The sequence below is a fragment of the Salmo trutta genome, chromosome 38 (assembly GCF_901001165.1).
Source record: "Salmo trutta chromosome 38, fSalTru1.1, whole genome shotgun sequence".
Taxonomy (NCBI): domain Eukaryota; kingdom Metazoa; phylum Chordata; class Actinopteri; order Salmoniformes; family Salmonidae; genus Salmo; species Salmo trutta.
Window position 1 is genome coordinate 18202968 of NC_042994.1, and position 16941 is coordinate 18219908.

Here is a 16941-nt window from a genome sequence, read left to right on the forward strand (position 1 = left end):
TGTCCACTTAGGAAGCAACACTGATTGACAATAAATTTCACATGCTGTTGTGCAAATGGAATAGACAACAGGTGGAAATTATAGGCAATTAGCAAGACACCCCCAATAAAGGAGTGGTTCTGCAGGTGGGGACCACAGACCACTTCTCAGTTCCTCTGCTTCCTGGCTGATGTTTTGGTCACTTTTGAATGCTGGCGGTGCTTTCACTCTAGTGGTAGCATGAGACGGAGTCTACAACCCACACAAGTGGCCCAGGTAGTGCAGCTCATCCAGGATGGCACATCAATACGAGCTGTGGCAAGAAGGTTTGCTGTGTCTGTCAGCGTAGTGTCCAGAGCATGGAGGAGCTACCAGGAGACAGGCCAGTACATCAGGAGACGTGGAGGAGGCCGTAGGAGGGCAACAACCCAGCAGCAGGACCGCTACCTCCGCCTTTGTGCAAGGAGGAGCAGGACGAGCACTGCCAGAGCCCTGCAAAATTACCTCCAGCAGGCCACAAATGTGCATGTGTCTGCTCAAATGGTCAGAAACAGACTCCATGAGGGTGGTATGAGGGCCCGACGTCCACAGGTGGGGGTTGTGCTTACAGCCCAACACCGTGCAGGACGTTTGGCATTTGCCAGAAAACACCAAGATTGGCAAATTCGCCACTGGCGCCCTGTGCTCTTCACAGATGAAAGCAGGTTCACACTGAGCACATGTGACAGACGTGACAGTCTGGAGACGCCGTGGAGAACGTTCTGCTGCCTGCAACATCCTCCAGCATGACCGGTTTGGCGGTGGGTCAGTCATGGTGTGGGGTGGCATTTCTTTGGGGGGCCGCACAGCCCTCCATGTGCTCACCAGAAGTAGCCTGACTGCCATTAGGTACCGAGATGAGATCCTCAGACCCCTTGTGACCCTGCTGGTGCGGTTGGCCCTGGGTTCTTCCTAATGCAAGACATGTGGCTGGAGTGTGTCAGCAGTTCCTGCAAGAGGAAGGCATTGATGCTATGGACTGGCCCGCCCGCTCCCCACACCTGAATCCAATTGAGCACATCTGGGACATCATGTCTCGCTCCATCCACCAATGCCACGTTGCACCACAGACTGTCCAGGAGTTGGCGGATGCTTTAGTCCAGGTCTGGGAGGAGATCCCTCAGGAGACCATCCGCCACCTCATCAGGAGCATGCCCAGGCATTGTAGGGAGGTCATACAGGCACGTGGAGGCCACACACACTACTGAGCCTCATTTTGACTTGTTTTAAGGACATTACATCAAAGTTGGATCAGCCTGTAGTGTGGTTTTCCACTTTAATTTTGAGTGTGACTCCAAATCCAGACCTCCATGGGTTGATAAATTGGATTTCCATTGATTATTATTATTATTTGTGTGTGATTTTGTCAGCACATTCAACTATGTAAAGAAAAAAGTATTTAATAAGATTATTTCATTCATTCAGATCTAGGATGTGTTATTTTAGTGTTCCCTTTATTTTTTTTGAGCAGTGTACATAACACTCTAAATCATTGTCTTTCACCTGTCTATGATCTCACTAAGGATGAGGTTGGCAAGCTTGCTGTCCACATTCTTCAAGTTCTTCATGTCCCTGTTCTTCAGTGGGGACATGGATGTGGTGGTGGTGGGTTTACAGCCCGCTTTACCCTATAACAAAAGAACCATGAGTTCAGATTTGGTTACGATTTTAAACAAGCTAATCTCTTGTGATGATGATTGGAAATGTTCCTATTTTCTTAAGTTTGTCAATTTTGTCTTCCCTTCTTTAAAAATGGATATAGACTGGAGATGTTCTTTTATTCCAGCTTTTTTTAGTCCGTGGCAGTAGTGCCAGTCTAGGATCAGTTATTCCTTTTAGAGCATAATTAATACAATTTGCATTGACAGGGAGGAACTGGTCCTAGATCAGCATTCCTACTCAGACACTATCAATATGGACCCTGGATTCTTGGCTAGATGTGGAGTTAGTTGAGGGAAGACAATCTGTGTCTCACCTTGTTGCTGTTGGACTGGGGGGCCGGTCTGTGCTGTGTGTGACTGCTGGAGGGCCCACTGAAGCTGGGGGAGCGCTGATGACCCCCGTGGCCTGCCGCCAAGGTTTTTTTTGCTGTTTGCTTTGGTCGTGGGAGGGAGTGACTGGAGTGAGTAGTCAGGGAGTCCCTCTTTTTGGGTACGGCTCCAGTTACTGCCAAGAGCAAGGAGACTGTTAGAACAATTGAGATAAATGATCGATGATTTATCAGTATGGTAGTTCTAGGACATTTAATTAAGCTGTGTGTGAGCTAATGTCCCTTCAGTAGAGGCATATGATTCTCCAGGCCTGATTTAGTCTTAGACTGTGAATCTGAACAGGTCCAACAGACTTCAAACTTCTAGTCCCTGTAGTCACTGGACAAAGCTGGATAAACACCCGCCAGTGTTTCTATGGAAGAGAAATGTGACTGTAGTTTGAGGTAGCTATCAGTGTCAATGTGAAGAACATATTGATAAATACACAGACAAAGCAGCAGAAAGAGTCAAATAAATAAATCGGTAACACTTAACTTGAAGGGAGCTTACTGTACATAGGCATTCAAAGATGAAATAGGAAAAAACAGGAAAAGTAGGTTTCTGAATAATGAGGAACAATGACACCCCTGAAAACAACACTTTTAAGAAACCAGTCATGACAACTGAAAGCAGATTCCCGGTAAGCACCCACCTGAGCGTAGATGCCCGTTATGGTATGACTGGTTTGAGCTCTCTGTATAGATGTCTCTCTGAGCTGGCCCTGAACACAGCTTTGCTATACAACAGGAATGACAACAACAAAAACAAAACGAAATTGGGAAAGGGAATAAGAGAAGGGAGGGAAAAGGAGAAGAAAAGGAAATTATATTAAAATAACCAAATAAAATAAGGGCCATGATTCTTTAAATGGGGGACAAACAGCAATGTTTTGGGATGGTGCCTAAGTTAAGTTGTCATGCCACATCCAAAAAAAGAGGCATATGGGGTAGGGCTGAGAGGATTGTCAGTGTCTTAGGCAGCAAAGCAAAACATAGTAGCCATATGGGCTCCTGAGTGGCGCAGCAGTCTAAGGCACTGCATCTCAGTGCAAGAGTCAGTCCCTGGTTCGAATCCAGGCTGTATCACATCTGGCCGTGATTGGGAGTCCCATAGGGCGGCGCACAATTGGCCCAGCATCGTCCAGGTTTGGCCGTCATTGTAAATAAGAATGTTGTTAACTGATTTGCCTATCAAAATAAAAGGTTAAATAAAAAATAAATTAATAAAAAAACTTGAATTTCCAGATTTGAAACTGAATTGAATGAATATTTCATTCAGTTTTAATATTCAAATTCAATATTTTAAATCAAATCAAATTTTAATTGTCACATGCTTCATAAACAGGTGTAGACTAACAGTGAAATGCTTACTTACGGGCCCTTCCCAACAATGAATTGAAGAATAATAGGAAGAGAAAAAAAAGTTCAAGGAGGAATGCCGACACAATGAACGTATAACTGTAGCTCAGTTGGTAGAGCATGGTAGAGCATGGTGTTTGCAACGCCAGGGTTGTGGGTTCAATTCCCACGGGGGGCCAGCACAGAAAAAAAAAAATGTATGAAATTGTATGACATGTATGCATTCACTACTGAAAGTCGCTCTGGATAAGAGTGTCTGCTAAATGACTAAAATGTAATGTAAATGTAAATGCTTGATTCTCACCTAAAAGCTCCAGGCGATCCTTTGCCATGATCAGATTGGTGATCATCTTGGCCTGTAGACGTTTATCACGTTCATATTTCTCGCCTAGAAGAGAAGAGAGATTAAAAACAAATCTATTAGTAAAATAGCAGTTTTCATCTTTGTTTTCCACTACTGATTTTTTTTTGTTTGTTGCTATAGCAGAGGTCTCCAACTCCGCTCCTAGAGCTACTGGGTATGCAGTTTTTTGTTCCAGCCCAGCAGCCACACACACTAGGTGCTTACAATAATCAGCTGAGCATGGTCTTCAATCAGGACAGCGACTAGCTGAACCATGTGTGTTAATACTAGGTTGAAACAAAACCCTGCTTATCACTAAGCTCTCCAGGACCAGAGTTGTTCAAGAAATCTGCACTATAGGTCCTAGGGAATACAAAATACAGCAAAAGTATGCACAGTCAACTCACCGTTTTCAGTTACCTCGATCGCGATGCCCCTCTCGAGCTCTGCGATTCCGCGTTTGTACCACTGGACTGCCTGTTCCTTGTGCACTAGTAACACACAAACCACAAGTCGGGACAGTCAGACAGGCACAGAAAAAAAGCAATTTGAGGTTAGAGTACATACAAAGAAATTGCTCACAGTCAAATAAGATCCAACAAAAGTCAAAGTAAAAGGATGAGATGAATGCAACTTGCAGTAGGCTAAGCATCCTTTAGTGTACAATACATATTTGCCATGCATTAGGGTACATATTTTAGGCTACATATTTTACATGCTTTATGTGTTGCCTAAAAGGTATAGCATCTCAAGAGGCATTGGAAGAGTAGTAAAAAAATATATATATGCATGACAGACAGTCAATCATGACCTCAAACAAGGGTACAGAGACTCATGGATCAATCAGTGCGTAAACTATAATGAAGTGAACTATAATGAATAATTTCACATGACTGACCCGGTCTCTTAACACTGCTCCAGGCCAGAGGGGTTTAAGTCATGGGACTGATTTTTATAGCTGTGGGAATATACAGCATATCCACTCCTTATGAGTGATTCTGAGTATTATTGAGACAGGGGCTCCCTAATCCCCATGGCAGGCAGACAGACCCTAACATTCTACTGGGTTCAGCCGAGTTGCGTTCATTAGGCACTAAACTGAAAAACTGGCTGAAACAGTGAGGAATTGTCATAAGAATTGCTGATTTTAGTTTTTCCATTGCAAAACGTTTATTTCTTTTTTTATTACATTGCATGCTCTGATCTATGTATTGCTTCTATTAGGATCTTAGCAATATGAAAAATGTCATTGTATCCTCTCTAGCCATTTAAGGACAATGATAGCTGCCACTCCGGCCCTCCCCATTTCAATATATAAATAAATAAGGTGGATTTGACTTTCACTTCAAACCACCACTCATTTCTACCAGTTTAGATTACTTAGGGGCATCATATAGGCCAGAGCCTTTAATTGCAAATAAATAGAGGGATGTGATATAGGCTTAGCCTTCATTGAAAAGGTCATGACTTATAAGATAAACAATTCCAGATCTAATTCCATATATAAGCTAATGTCCAACCATGATAAAAACAAAGTAGGACATTTAGATAGACCAAAACAGGGACTGGGAATGCCCCATCTTTCAGTGACACAAACCTAGATTTCGATAACCCAGTCGTTTTTTCAAAAGATGTGGGCCAACAGTGCGGCATACTGGGGGATTCCTGTTCAAAGTGATGGCATTCTCCACACTCCCAGAGGGAGGGCAAAGCGTACAAAAGTGTCCAAGGCCCTCAACCAGGCCCTTTGTTCTGTGATGCCAAAACCACTTTCTCTCCTCACCCCATCACAATGGTGCCACACAGGGAAACGGGATGTCTGATATGGGAGGGGCCTGGTTGAAAAAGAGCACAAGGCTGTGTGTGTTTTTTCACGTTATTTTAAACTTATTTTGTACATAATGTTTCTGCCACTGTGTGTTATGATCGAAAATAGCTTCTAGATATCAGGACAGCGATTACTCACCCCGTACTGGAGGAATACTTTTTCTTCAATGAGTCAGAAGGGAAGAATTTACTTCAGAAGCCCGACAAGGCCCTCATCCCTGTCATTCGCAGGAGAAAGAGACGGAGCTATAGGGGACGAAGATCTGGTTGCCTTTTAAGGATCCGACGCCAAGCGGGTAATCTCCCTTTACCATCGGTCCTATTAGCCAATGTACAATCAATGGTAAATAAAATAGACGAACTATGATCACGTACAGTTGAAGATGGAAGTTTACATACACTTAGGTTGGAGTCATTAAAACTCGTTTTTCAACCACTCCACACATTTCTTATAAATCGGTTAGGACAACTACCTTGTGCAAGACACAAGTCATTTTTCCAACAATTGTTTACAGACAGATTATTTCACTTATAATTCACTGTATCACAATTCCAGTGAGTCAGAAGTTTACATACACTAAGTTGACTGTGCATTTAAACAGCTTGGGAAATTCCAGAAAATTATGTCATGGCTTTAGAAGCTTTTGATAGGCTAATTGACATCATTTCAGTCAATTGGAGGTGTACCTGTGGATGTATTTCAAGGCCTACCTTCAAACTCAGTGCCTCTTTGCTTGACATTGTGGAAAAATCAAAATAAATCAGCCAAAACCACAGACCTCCACAAGTCTGGTTCATCCTTGTGTGCAAATTCCAAATGCCTGAAGGTACCATGTTCATCTGTATAAACAATAGTACGCAAGTATAAACACCATGGGACCATGCAGCAGTCATACCGCTCAGGAAGGAGACGCGTTTTGACTCCTTGAGATGAACGTACTTTGTTGGGAAAAGTGCAAATCAATTCCAGAACAACAGCAAAGGACCTTGTGAAGATGCTGGAGGAAACAGGTACAAAAGTATCTATATCCACAGAAAACAAGTCCTATATCGACATAACCTGTAAGGCCGCTCAGCAAGGAAGAAGCCACTCCTCCAAAACCGCCATAAAAAAGCCAGACTATGGTTTGCAATTGCACATGGGAACAAAGATTGTACTTTTTGGAGAAATATCCTCTGGTCTGCTGAAACCAAAATAGAAATGTTTGGCTATAATGACCATTGTTATGTTTGGAGGGAAAAGGGGGATGCTTGCAAGCCGAAGAACACCATCCCAACCGTGAAGCACGGGGTTGGCAGCATCATGTTGTGGGGGTGCTTTGCTGCAGGAGGGACTGGTGTACTTCACAAAATAGATGGCATCATGAGGAAAGAAAATGATGTGGATATATTGAAGCAACATCTGAAGACATCAGTCAGGAAGTTAAAGCTTGGTCGCAAATGGATCTTCCAAATGCACAATGACCCCAAGTATACTTCCAAAGTTGTGGCAAAATGGCTTAAGGACAACAAAGTTAAGGTATTGGAGTAGAGGTCGACCATTATGATTTTTCAATGCCGATACCGATTATTGGAGGGCCAAAAAAATCCGCTGCCGATTATTGGAGGGCCCAAAAAAAGCCGCTGCCGGTTATTGGAGGGCCCAAAAAAAGCCGCTGCCGGTTATTGGAGGACCCCCCAAAAAAAACCGATGCCGATTATTGGAGGACCCAAAAAACCCAATGCCGATTAAATCGGACGTTTTTATTTATTGATTTGTAATGACAATTACAACAATACTGAATGAACACTTATTTTAACTTTTAATATAATACATCAATAAAATCAATTTAGCCTCAAATAAATAATGAAACTTTCAATTTGGTTTAAATAATCCAAAAACAAAGTGTTGGAGAAGAAAGTAAAAGTGCAATATGTGCCATGTAAAAAAGCTAACGTTTAAGTACCTTGCTCAAAACATGAAAACTGGTGGTTCCTTTTAACCTCTCTTGGGTAGGGGGCAGTATTTTCATGTCCGGATAAAAAACATACCTGATTTAATCTGGTTATTACTCCTGCCCAGAAACTAGAATATGCATATAATTGTTTGATTTGGATAGAAAACACCCTAAAGTTTCTAAAACTGTTTGAATGGTGTCTGTGAGTATAACAGAACTCATATGGCAGGCCAAAAACTGAGAAGATTCTATACAGGAAGTGCCCTCTCTGACCATTTCTTGGGTTTCTATAGCCTCTTTATCGAAAACAAAATGTAACGTCACATTTTCTAAGGCTCCCATAGGCTCTCAGAAGGTGCCAGAACGGGGAATGATGACTCTGCAGTCCCTGGCTGAAAAACAGTAGGGGTGTTTTTGGATAGTGGTCGATCTGAGAACAATGACACGGGTGCGCGCGTGCACGTGAATACACCATTTTCTTCTTTCAGTCTTTGAATGAAAACAACGTCTCCGGTCGGAATATTATCACTATTTTATGAGAAAAATCGCATAAAAATTGATTTAAACAGCGTTTGACATGCTTCGAAGTACGGTAATGGAATATTTTGAATTTTTTTGTCGTCACGACATGCGTCCGCGTGTCATCGTTCGGATAGGGACCTGAACGCACGGACAAAACAGAGGATATTTGAACATAACTATGGATTATTTTGAACCAAAACAACATTTGTGGTTGAAGTAGAAGTCCTGGGAGTGCAGCAAAGGTAATCCAATTTTTCTTATAGTAATTCTGAGTTTAGTGAACGCCAAACTTGGTGGGTGTCAAATTAGCTAGCCCGTGATGGCGAGTTATCTACTCAGAATTTTGCAAAATGTGCTTTTGCCGAAAAGCTATTTTAAAATCTGACACCGCGATTGCATAAAGGAGTTCTGTATCTATAATTCTTAAAATAATTGTTTTTTGTGAACGTTTATCGTGAGTAATTTAGTAAATTCACCGGAAGTTTTCGGTATGTTTGCTAGTTCTGAACGTCACATGCTAATGTAAAAAGCTGTTTTTTGATATAAATATGAACTTGATTGAACAAAACATGCATGTATTGTATAACATAATGTCCTAGGAGTGTCATCTGATGAAGATCAAAGGTCAGTGCTGCATTTAGCTGTGGTTTTGGTTTTTGTGACATTATATGCTAGCTTGAAAAATGGGTGTGTGATTATTTCTGGCTGGGTACTCTCCTGACATAATCTAATTTTTTCTTTCGTTGTAAAGCCTTTTTGAAATCGGACAATGTGGTTAGATTAACGAGAGTCTTGTCTTTAAAATGGTGTAAAATAGTAATATGTTTGAGAAATTGAAGTTATAGCATTTTTAAGGTTTTTGAATTTCGCGCCACTCGATTCCACTGGCTGTTGACTAGGTGGGACGATTTCGTCCCACATACCCGAGAGAGGTTAACATGAGTCTTCAATATTCCCAGGTAAGAAGTGTTAGGTTGTAGTTATTATAGGACTATTTCTCTCTATACCATTTGTATTTCATATACCTTTGACTATTGGATGTTCTTATAGGCACTTTAGTATTGCCAGTGTAACAGTATAGCTTCCGTCCCTCTCCTCGCCCCTACCTGGGCTTGAACCAGGAACACATGGACAACAGCCACCCTCGAAGCATCGTTACCCATCGCTCCACAAAAGCCGCGGTCGATGTAGAGCAAGGGGAACAACAACTTCAAGGTCTCAGAGCGAGTGACGTCACCGATCGAAACGCTATTAGCGCGCACCCTGCTAACTAGCTAGCCATTTCACATCGGTTACACCAGCCTAATCTCAGGAGTTGATAGGTTTGAAGTCATAAACAGCTCAATGCTTGAAGCGCAGCGAAGAGCTGCTGGAAAACGCACGAAAGTGCTATTTGAATGAATGCTTATGAGCCTGCTGCTGCCTACCACCGCTCAGTCAGACTGCTCTATCAAATATCAAATCATAGACTTAATTATAACATAACACACAGAAATACAAGCCTTAGGTCATTAATTTGGTCAAATCCGGAAACTATAATTTCGAAAACAAAACGTTTATTCTTTCAGTGAAATACAGAACCGTTCCGTATTTTATCTAACGGGTGGCATCCCTAAGTCTAAATATTGCTGTTACATTGCACAACCTTCAATGTTATGTCATAATTATGTACAATTCTGGCAAATTAATTACGGTCTTTGTTAGGAATAAATGGTCTTCACACAGTTCGCAACGAGCCAGGCGGCCCAAACTGCTGCATATACCCTGACTGCTTGCACGGAACGCAAGAGAAGTGACACAATTTCCCTAGTTAAAAGAAATTAATGTTAGCAGGCAATATTAACTAAATATGCAAGTTTAAAAAATATATACTTGTGTATTGATTTTAAAGAAAGGCATTGATGTTTATGGTCAGGTACACATTGGTGCAACGACAGTGCTTTTTCCGTGAATGCGCTTGTTAAATCATCACCCGTTTGGCGACGTGTATAACTTGGGTCAATGAGAAATTAATAGGCACCACATTGATTATATGCAACGCAGGACAAGCTAGATAAACTAGTAATATCATCAACCGTGTGTAGTTAACTAGTGATTATGTTAAGATTTTTTTATAAGTTTAATGCTAGCTAGCAACTTACCTTGGCTTCTTGCTGCACTCATGTAACAGGTAGTCAGCCTGCCATGCAGTCTCCTCGTGGAGTGCAATGTAATCGGTCACAATCGGTGTCCAAAAATGCAGATTACTGATTATCAAGTTTTCATAACATCGGCCCTAATAACAAAATCGCCCATTCCGATTAAATCAGTCGACCTCTATACTGGAGTGGCTATCACAAAGCCCTGACCTCAATCCTATAGAAATTTGTGGGCAGAACTGAAAAAGTGTGTGCGAGCAAGGAGACCTACAAACCTGACTCAGTTACACCAGCTCTGTCAGGAGGAATGGGCCGAAATTCACCCAACTTATTGTGGGAAGCTTGTGGAAGGTTACACAAAACTTTTGACCCAAGTTATACAATTTAAAGGCAATGCTACCAAATACTAATTGAGTGTATGTAAACTTCTGACCCATGTGATGAAAAAAATAAAAGCTGAAATAAATCACTCTACTATTATTCTGACATTTCACAATCTTAAAATAAAGTGGTGATCCTAACTGACCTAAGACAGGGGATTTTTACAAGGATTACATGTCAGGAATAGTGAAAAACTGAGTTGAAATGTATTTGGCTAAGGTGTATGTAAACTTCCGACTTCAACTGTATGTGAGAATACTATTCATTGACTACAGCTCAGCGTTCAACACCATAGTGCCCTCAAAGCTCATCACTGACCTGGGACTAAAACACCTCCCTCTGCAACTGGATCCTGGACTTCCTGACGGGCCGCCCCCAGGTGATAAGGGTAGGTAACAACACATCCGCCACGCTGATCCTCAACACAGGGGCCCCTCAGAGGTGCGTGCTCAGTCCCCTCCTGTACTCCCTGTTCACTCATGACTGCATGGCCAGGCACGACTCCAACACCATCATCAAGTTTGCCGATGACACAACAGTGGTAGGCCTGATCACCGACAAGACAGCCTATAGGGACAGGCCTATAGACAGCCTCATGGTCCAAACATGTCCAAACACACCAAGACAGTCGTGAAGAGGGCACGACAAAACACTCCCCCCTCAGGAGACTGAAAAGATTTGGCATTGGTCCTCAAAAGGTTCTACAGCTGCACCATCGAGAGCATCCTGACTGGTTGCATCACTGCCTGGTATGGCAACTGCTCTGCCTCCGACCGCAAGGCACTACAGAGGGTAGTGCTTACGGCCCAGTACATCACTGGGGCCAAGCTTCCTGCCATCAAGGATCTCTACCAGGCGGTCGGAGGTAGGCCCTAAAAAGTGTCAGACTCCAGCCACCTTAGAACAGTCTATGACTCTCTGTTACCATACGGCAAGCGGTACCGGAGCGCCAAGTCTAAGTCCAAGTCCAAAAGGCTTCTACCCCCCCCCCAAGCCACAAGACTCCTGAACAGCTTATCAAAGGGCTACCCAGAACCCTCTTTTACACTGCTGCTACTCTCTGGTTGTTATCTATGGATAGTCACTTTAACTCTACATATTACCGCAATTACTTTGACTAACCGGTGCCTCCACACATTGACTCTGTACCAGTACCCCTTGTATATAGCCTCACTGTTGTTATTTTACTGCTGCTGTTATAATTATTTTTGACTTAACACTTTCTTAACTTCTTAAAATATTTTTGGTTAAGGGCTTGTAAGTAAGCATTTCACTGTTGTATTCGGCGCATGTGACAAATACGATTTGATATACAATATCCAGTCAACCCCTGAATGTCTGAAATTGTTTGGGACTGGTGTGACTGTGTGCACTAAGGCTAAACCTTTTTTTCACCTTTATTTAACCAGGTAGGCTAGTTGAGAACAAGTTCTCATTTGCAACTGCGACCTGGCCAAGATAAAGTATAGCAATTCGACACTTACAACAACACAGAGTTACACATGGAATAAACAAAACATACAGTCACTAATACAGTAGAAAAAAAAGGGCAAAAAAGTCTATATACAGTGAGTGCAAATGAGGTAAGTTAAGGCAATAAATAGGCCATGGTGGTGAAGTAATTACAATATAGCAATTAAACACTGGAATGCTAGATGTGCAGAAGATGAATGTGCAAGTAGAGATACTGGGGTGCAAAGGAGCAAGATAAATAAATACAGTAAGGGGATGAGGTAGATAGATGGGCTGTTTACAGATGGGCTATGTACAGGTGCAGTACAGTATACCTGAGCAAGTACAGTATAGTGGTAGAGTACAGTAAGCCCCTTGGCACATCGCTCCAGCAAGTTCAGTAGGTCAATCGAACATTGGCAGAGAAGACGAGGATGCAGATGTGTGGGTTTCCAGGGCTGGAAGATTAGGCTGGATTCCAGTATCTCTGCTTTACTCCAACTACTATGCTAAAGGGGTTTTAAAATTCTGCCTTCAGCAAAGTAAGGGTTTGGCTTATCTATAACCTGACTCTCAAGACACCACTGTGCAAAATAGCTTGGGGACGAGGTTAGCTTATGACAGACCTAGGAGTCTGGGAGAAACATAATCAATACATTTTGGGTGTTTGCATTGAAAACACGGGTCTAACTAACCAAACTCACCAACGTGATGAAAGTATAGCCTTTCAAAACATAGCACTGACTGTAGACTGTTTTCCTATGTGCTCCGGCCCCTGTGTATTGAGGGGAGGCGTTTCTTAAACGCAAGCAAGAGGAACGAAGCGGGGAGGGACCTACCTGAATTTGTCCAATAGAAACTTTTGTTTTAGTTGCAAAACCTTCCTTTTTCCAACTGTTTGGACTAATGATTACACCCCAGTTACAGTACATTGAAACATTGTAAATAGTCAGGGAGGAACTCTATTAATTCAGTTTGCTCATGCATGATGACACGGCCAACTCGGAGAGGAGAGAGAATCGTATGGCATTTTCCACCCTGCTGACGATACCAATTAATGTCGGCTCACATCATCCAAGCACATGTCTATTGATCCCCTGGGATCACAGATTGGAGAAAGGCACATGCAGATAGGCAGTAGCTCTGCTGTTGTACTGTATAGGCTTGTGCGTGTGTGGACAGTATATTGGGAATATAAACTGTCCTGGTTTCAAAAACATGGTGGCACAAAGGACGACTAAGCATGTATATATTAGCTTTTTTTTGCATATCCATACAGTATTGCCTATCTTTGTTATTTTCATTTTGTTAAACTGTAAAACATTCATTGGCACCTTAATTTACGCAGGCTAGTTATACTAGTTGGTGTCCCCCGCACTCAGCCACTAATATATTGCCCCTGGGCATACCATATGGCTGACTGCATTCAGCCAGTCTGAGACCTAGGTTGAGTCAGGCACATTCTCCTAGCCATATTGAACAGTCTGCATAACACTGTCAACCGGTTCAACATTAAGCCATTGTAGTAATAGTGTGGTGGTATAATGGACAGATATGCATCTGCAGTTCAATAAGCTAATATCTTTATATGTGATTGCATACTGAATGTCATTGACAGAACAACTGTTCTCTCTTTGTCTGCATGATGACATTATAAAAACTGTGGATCTCTCTTTACTTCCTGGTTTGTATTTAGAACATAGTATTTGTACACGCTCCATTGCTTTGCTGTTTGGGTAAAGAGCCTGCGTGTGAATCAATAAGCCTAGTTAAATTGAACCAGTTTTGTTTCAATTTGTATTGACAGTAGTATCTTTGTTTGCATTATCCACACATGGTGTATGACAGTTGATAGCTTGACAACTGCTGTTTAAGCCCAGCTAGCCAAGAGTCAGTGGTGCTGCTGCAAATAGCAGTCACACTACACTGAAAAAAATACCTTTGTCATCCTCGTCAATTCTCAAAGCCACTGAGATGTACTCGAATGCTTGTTTGTGGCTGTTTCTGATCTGCTCGCCGCTGTCCTGCTTGCACACCTTGTTCGCATGTTCGTCTGCTGCCCGTTGTTTGGGTCTCGCAACCATAGCGCGAGACATCCGCTCGCACAGCCAGGCGAAGAGTACGCCGAAATTCAAGACTAGGACACGGAGCACTGCAAACAACGCCAGCAGTGGGTAGAAGAAGTAGTACACATTTCGTTTATGTAGTGACACCTGGTCGCAGATGTCCCCTCCGTCGGGCGGAGACCCTGCAGCGCCTCGCTTATTTCTGCTGCCTCTTCCTCCCGGAAAACTCATTCACCCGACGACTTGCTATCGTATCCATTACATAACGGTTTTTCCTTTTGCTTGGGTTGCCTCAACTTTAGCAGGGTCTACAGTTGCCACATATTCTCCGACATGGTGGTCCAAATGTTGATACAATTGGACGGGGCGGTTACCAAACGAACAAAAGGGTAAGAGAGGAGGGGCACGCGCCCTCTTGTCCTATCATAGAAAGTACGTAACTGCAAACAAGAGTTTACGTAGAGACCACCGACATTGCGTAAATACTAACAACAAACATGGCGGACGGTAAGTCAAATGTTCGTTTATCGGCACTTTTGTGAGTTATATTATAATTGTAGTCAATTTTATCGATACATTTAGCTTGAAATATTTATTATACCCAAACAATTGGTTTCATCCAATCTGATCTCTCTCTTGGTTCACGATGGAAGGTCGTTGCTAACATGATATCGTTAGCCAGCCAACGAGCTAAAGTAACGTTACTTTACCCGCCTCTTGAATTCATTTAACATTACTGTAGCTATCCCGCCTGTAGGGTACCTTCTTTGGCTTTTAAGAATGGATGGTAATGCTATGTTACTAGTCATCTACCTGAACTTAGTCTGGAGTAAGTGTGTGTATCTTACGTTATAGATAAACGATGACAGAACCACCGTCCTTGCGGTTGTTGACATTTTTATATTGTTTCGGATCGGTCTCCGAATGATTCTGAAGACATTTACGTTAACTGACTGTCCTCTTCGGGTGCGTTCGTAAATTCACTCTGGAGTGCCAGTAAGCGCTCTCGGTGTTCGTAAATTCAGAGCGTCTCGCAGGGCGTTTAGAGCGCACGCTGGACGCTCTGGCCGAGGAGTTTTTTATTTGTATAATTTCCCCTTTATTTAATCAGGCAGGCCAGTTGAGAACAAGTTCTAATTTACAACTGAGACCTGGCCAAGATAAAGCAAAGCAGTGCGACAAAAACAACACAGTTACACATGGGATAAACAAACGTACAGTCAACTAACACAATAGAAAAATATATGTACAGTGTGTGCAAATGTAGTAAGATTGGGGAGGTAAGGCAATAAATAGGCCATAGAGGTGAAATAGTGATAGATGTGCAGATGATGTGCAAGTAGAGATACTGGGGTACAAAATAGCAAAAAATAAAATAATATGGGGATGAGGTAGTTGGGTGTGCTATTTACAGAAGGGCTGTGTAGGAGTAAGGTTGATCCGACCTCACAACGGCAGTCAATCACCCAAGCTAACTGGCTAAAGTTAGCTAGCTTGCTAGCTACTTCCAGACATAAATGAGAGAACACCTCACTCTGGCCATTTTACTTGCCCTAGCAGAGCTGGTTAGGCTATTTTCATGTTATCCAGAGCGTTGGTGACTGCAACTGTGCTGCTGGCAACAATTTAATTAAGCTTTTTTGCCTATTTTTACTGACACTGGCCATATTCAACAGGTGTTGAGCGTTCGTAAATTCATCAGTTATTCTGCTGTCTGAAATTGGAGTAGATAGCCAGAGTGAATTGCCTAGAATGTAGTAATGTTAGCTGACATTAATGTATGTTTCTCTCAGATCACACAGATGCAGACCAATCTATGGAGGGGAACACTCCAGTAAGTCTAATACAGATGTAGTTAGGGATTTTAAGTGGTTCTCTTCATTTAAATGTTGTGTTTTATAGTTTAGACTAATTTCTGCTCCTTTTTAGATTGCTGAAAATCCCCATTCTGAATATGGACTGACAGAAAACATCCAGGTATGACCATCAATATGATTATTGTGCTTTTCAGAAAATTATGTCCATGCAAAGGGGTCCATTTCAAAGACTCAAACTATCACACTGCATTGTGGTAACCTTGATTGTCTCCTGAACAAGCAATGTATGCACAGCTCTCTAACATAGCAGGCACTAATGTGTGACGCCTATGCTTTTTGGTACAAATTGGTTCGGCTACATTGCATGAGATTGCAATTCTGAGTACACTTTTAAGACGCTTACATACATGGATAGTGGTGAGAGTAGCAGTAACTGGTGACAGTTCTGTATCTCTGCTTCCTCTTTCACCACCTCATTGTGTAGAGAATAGTGGAAAACGAGAAAGCCAACACAGAGAAGGTCTCCAAACAGAAGGTGGATCTGCAGTCGCTCCCCACCAGGGCATATTTGGATCAGACAGTGGTGCCCATTCTTCTTCAAGGCTTATCTGTGCTGGCCAAGGAAAGGTATGTTGAAAATGTCTGTGCAGGGGCTCACATTTTTTTCCATTCACATTTCTGTGTGACATGCTTGGAAATGCATTGAACAGGCAGTACTATGAAAAGGGAAGAGCATTTGAGTAACAAGTAATTGTCAAGCTAATAGGCACATCTTTAAAGTCTTTCTCCATTTTGTCTTCTCTTTCAGACCTACAAATCCTATTGAATTCTTAGCAGCCTTCCTTCTCAAGAACAAATCACAGTTTGAAAATCGAAATTAAGCCCAAGACAGATGGAAATGTGCACTTTGAGGCCATATGTTTAAAATCAAGAAAATTGTTGTTTCTGTCAATGGTTATGTTTACTAATGATAGTGTATGTAGTTTTTTAAACCAGAATAAAGATGGTGCTGCAGGGAAATATGGTACTCTTCTTTTAGGGTAAATGTCAGA

The 16941-nt window shown here is 42.2% G+C and overlaps 2 protein-coding genes across 4 annotated transcripts in view; one reads left to right on the forward strand and one right to left on the reverse strand.

Moving 5' to 3' along the window:
• The window catches only part of LOC115178277 (spastin), a 34980-nt gene extending 20657 nt beyond the window's left edge, over positions 1–14323 (reverse strand). For both annotated transcript variants that reach the window (XM_029739384.1, XM_029739383.1), the window contains exons 1-6: positions 13946–14323; positions 4157–4240; positions 3711–3794; positions 2701–2784; positions 1994–2184; positions 1522–1646 (exon numbers count right to left, since the gene is read on the reverse strand). In XM_029739384.1, the coding sequence (XP_029595244.1) occupies positions 1522–1646; positions 1994–2184; positions 2701–2784; positions 3711–3794; positions 4157–4240; positions 13946–14303 (926 nt within the window). In that variant the 5' untranslated portion in view covers positions 14304–14323. The remainder of the gene's footprint in view (positions 1–1521; positions 1647–1993; positions 2185–2700; positions 2785–3710; positions 3795–4156; positions 4241–13945) is intronic.
• A 6-nt stretch (positions 14324–14329) lies between these two features.
• Positions 14330–16909, forward strand: LOC115178281 (protein dpy-30 homolog). Of its 2 annotated transcripts, none has more exons than XM_029739391.1 (5): positions 14330–14461; positions 15866–15906; positions 16002–16049; positions 16374–16516; positions 16698–16909. In XM_029739391.1, exons 2-5 carry the CDS (start codon positions 15889–15891, stop codon positions 16768–16770), a joined length of 282 nt encoding a protein of 93 aa, XP_029595251.1. In that variant the 5' UTR covers positions 14330–14461; positions 15866–15888; the 3' UTR covers positions 16771–16909. The 2 variants fall into 2 exon arrangements, with proteins under 2 accessions (XP_029595251.1, XP_029595250.1); XM_029739390.1 differs by having other exon boundaries at positions 14458–14579.
• Positions 16910–16941: the final 32 nt, after the last annotated feature.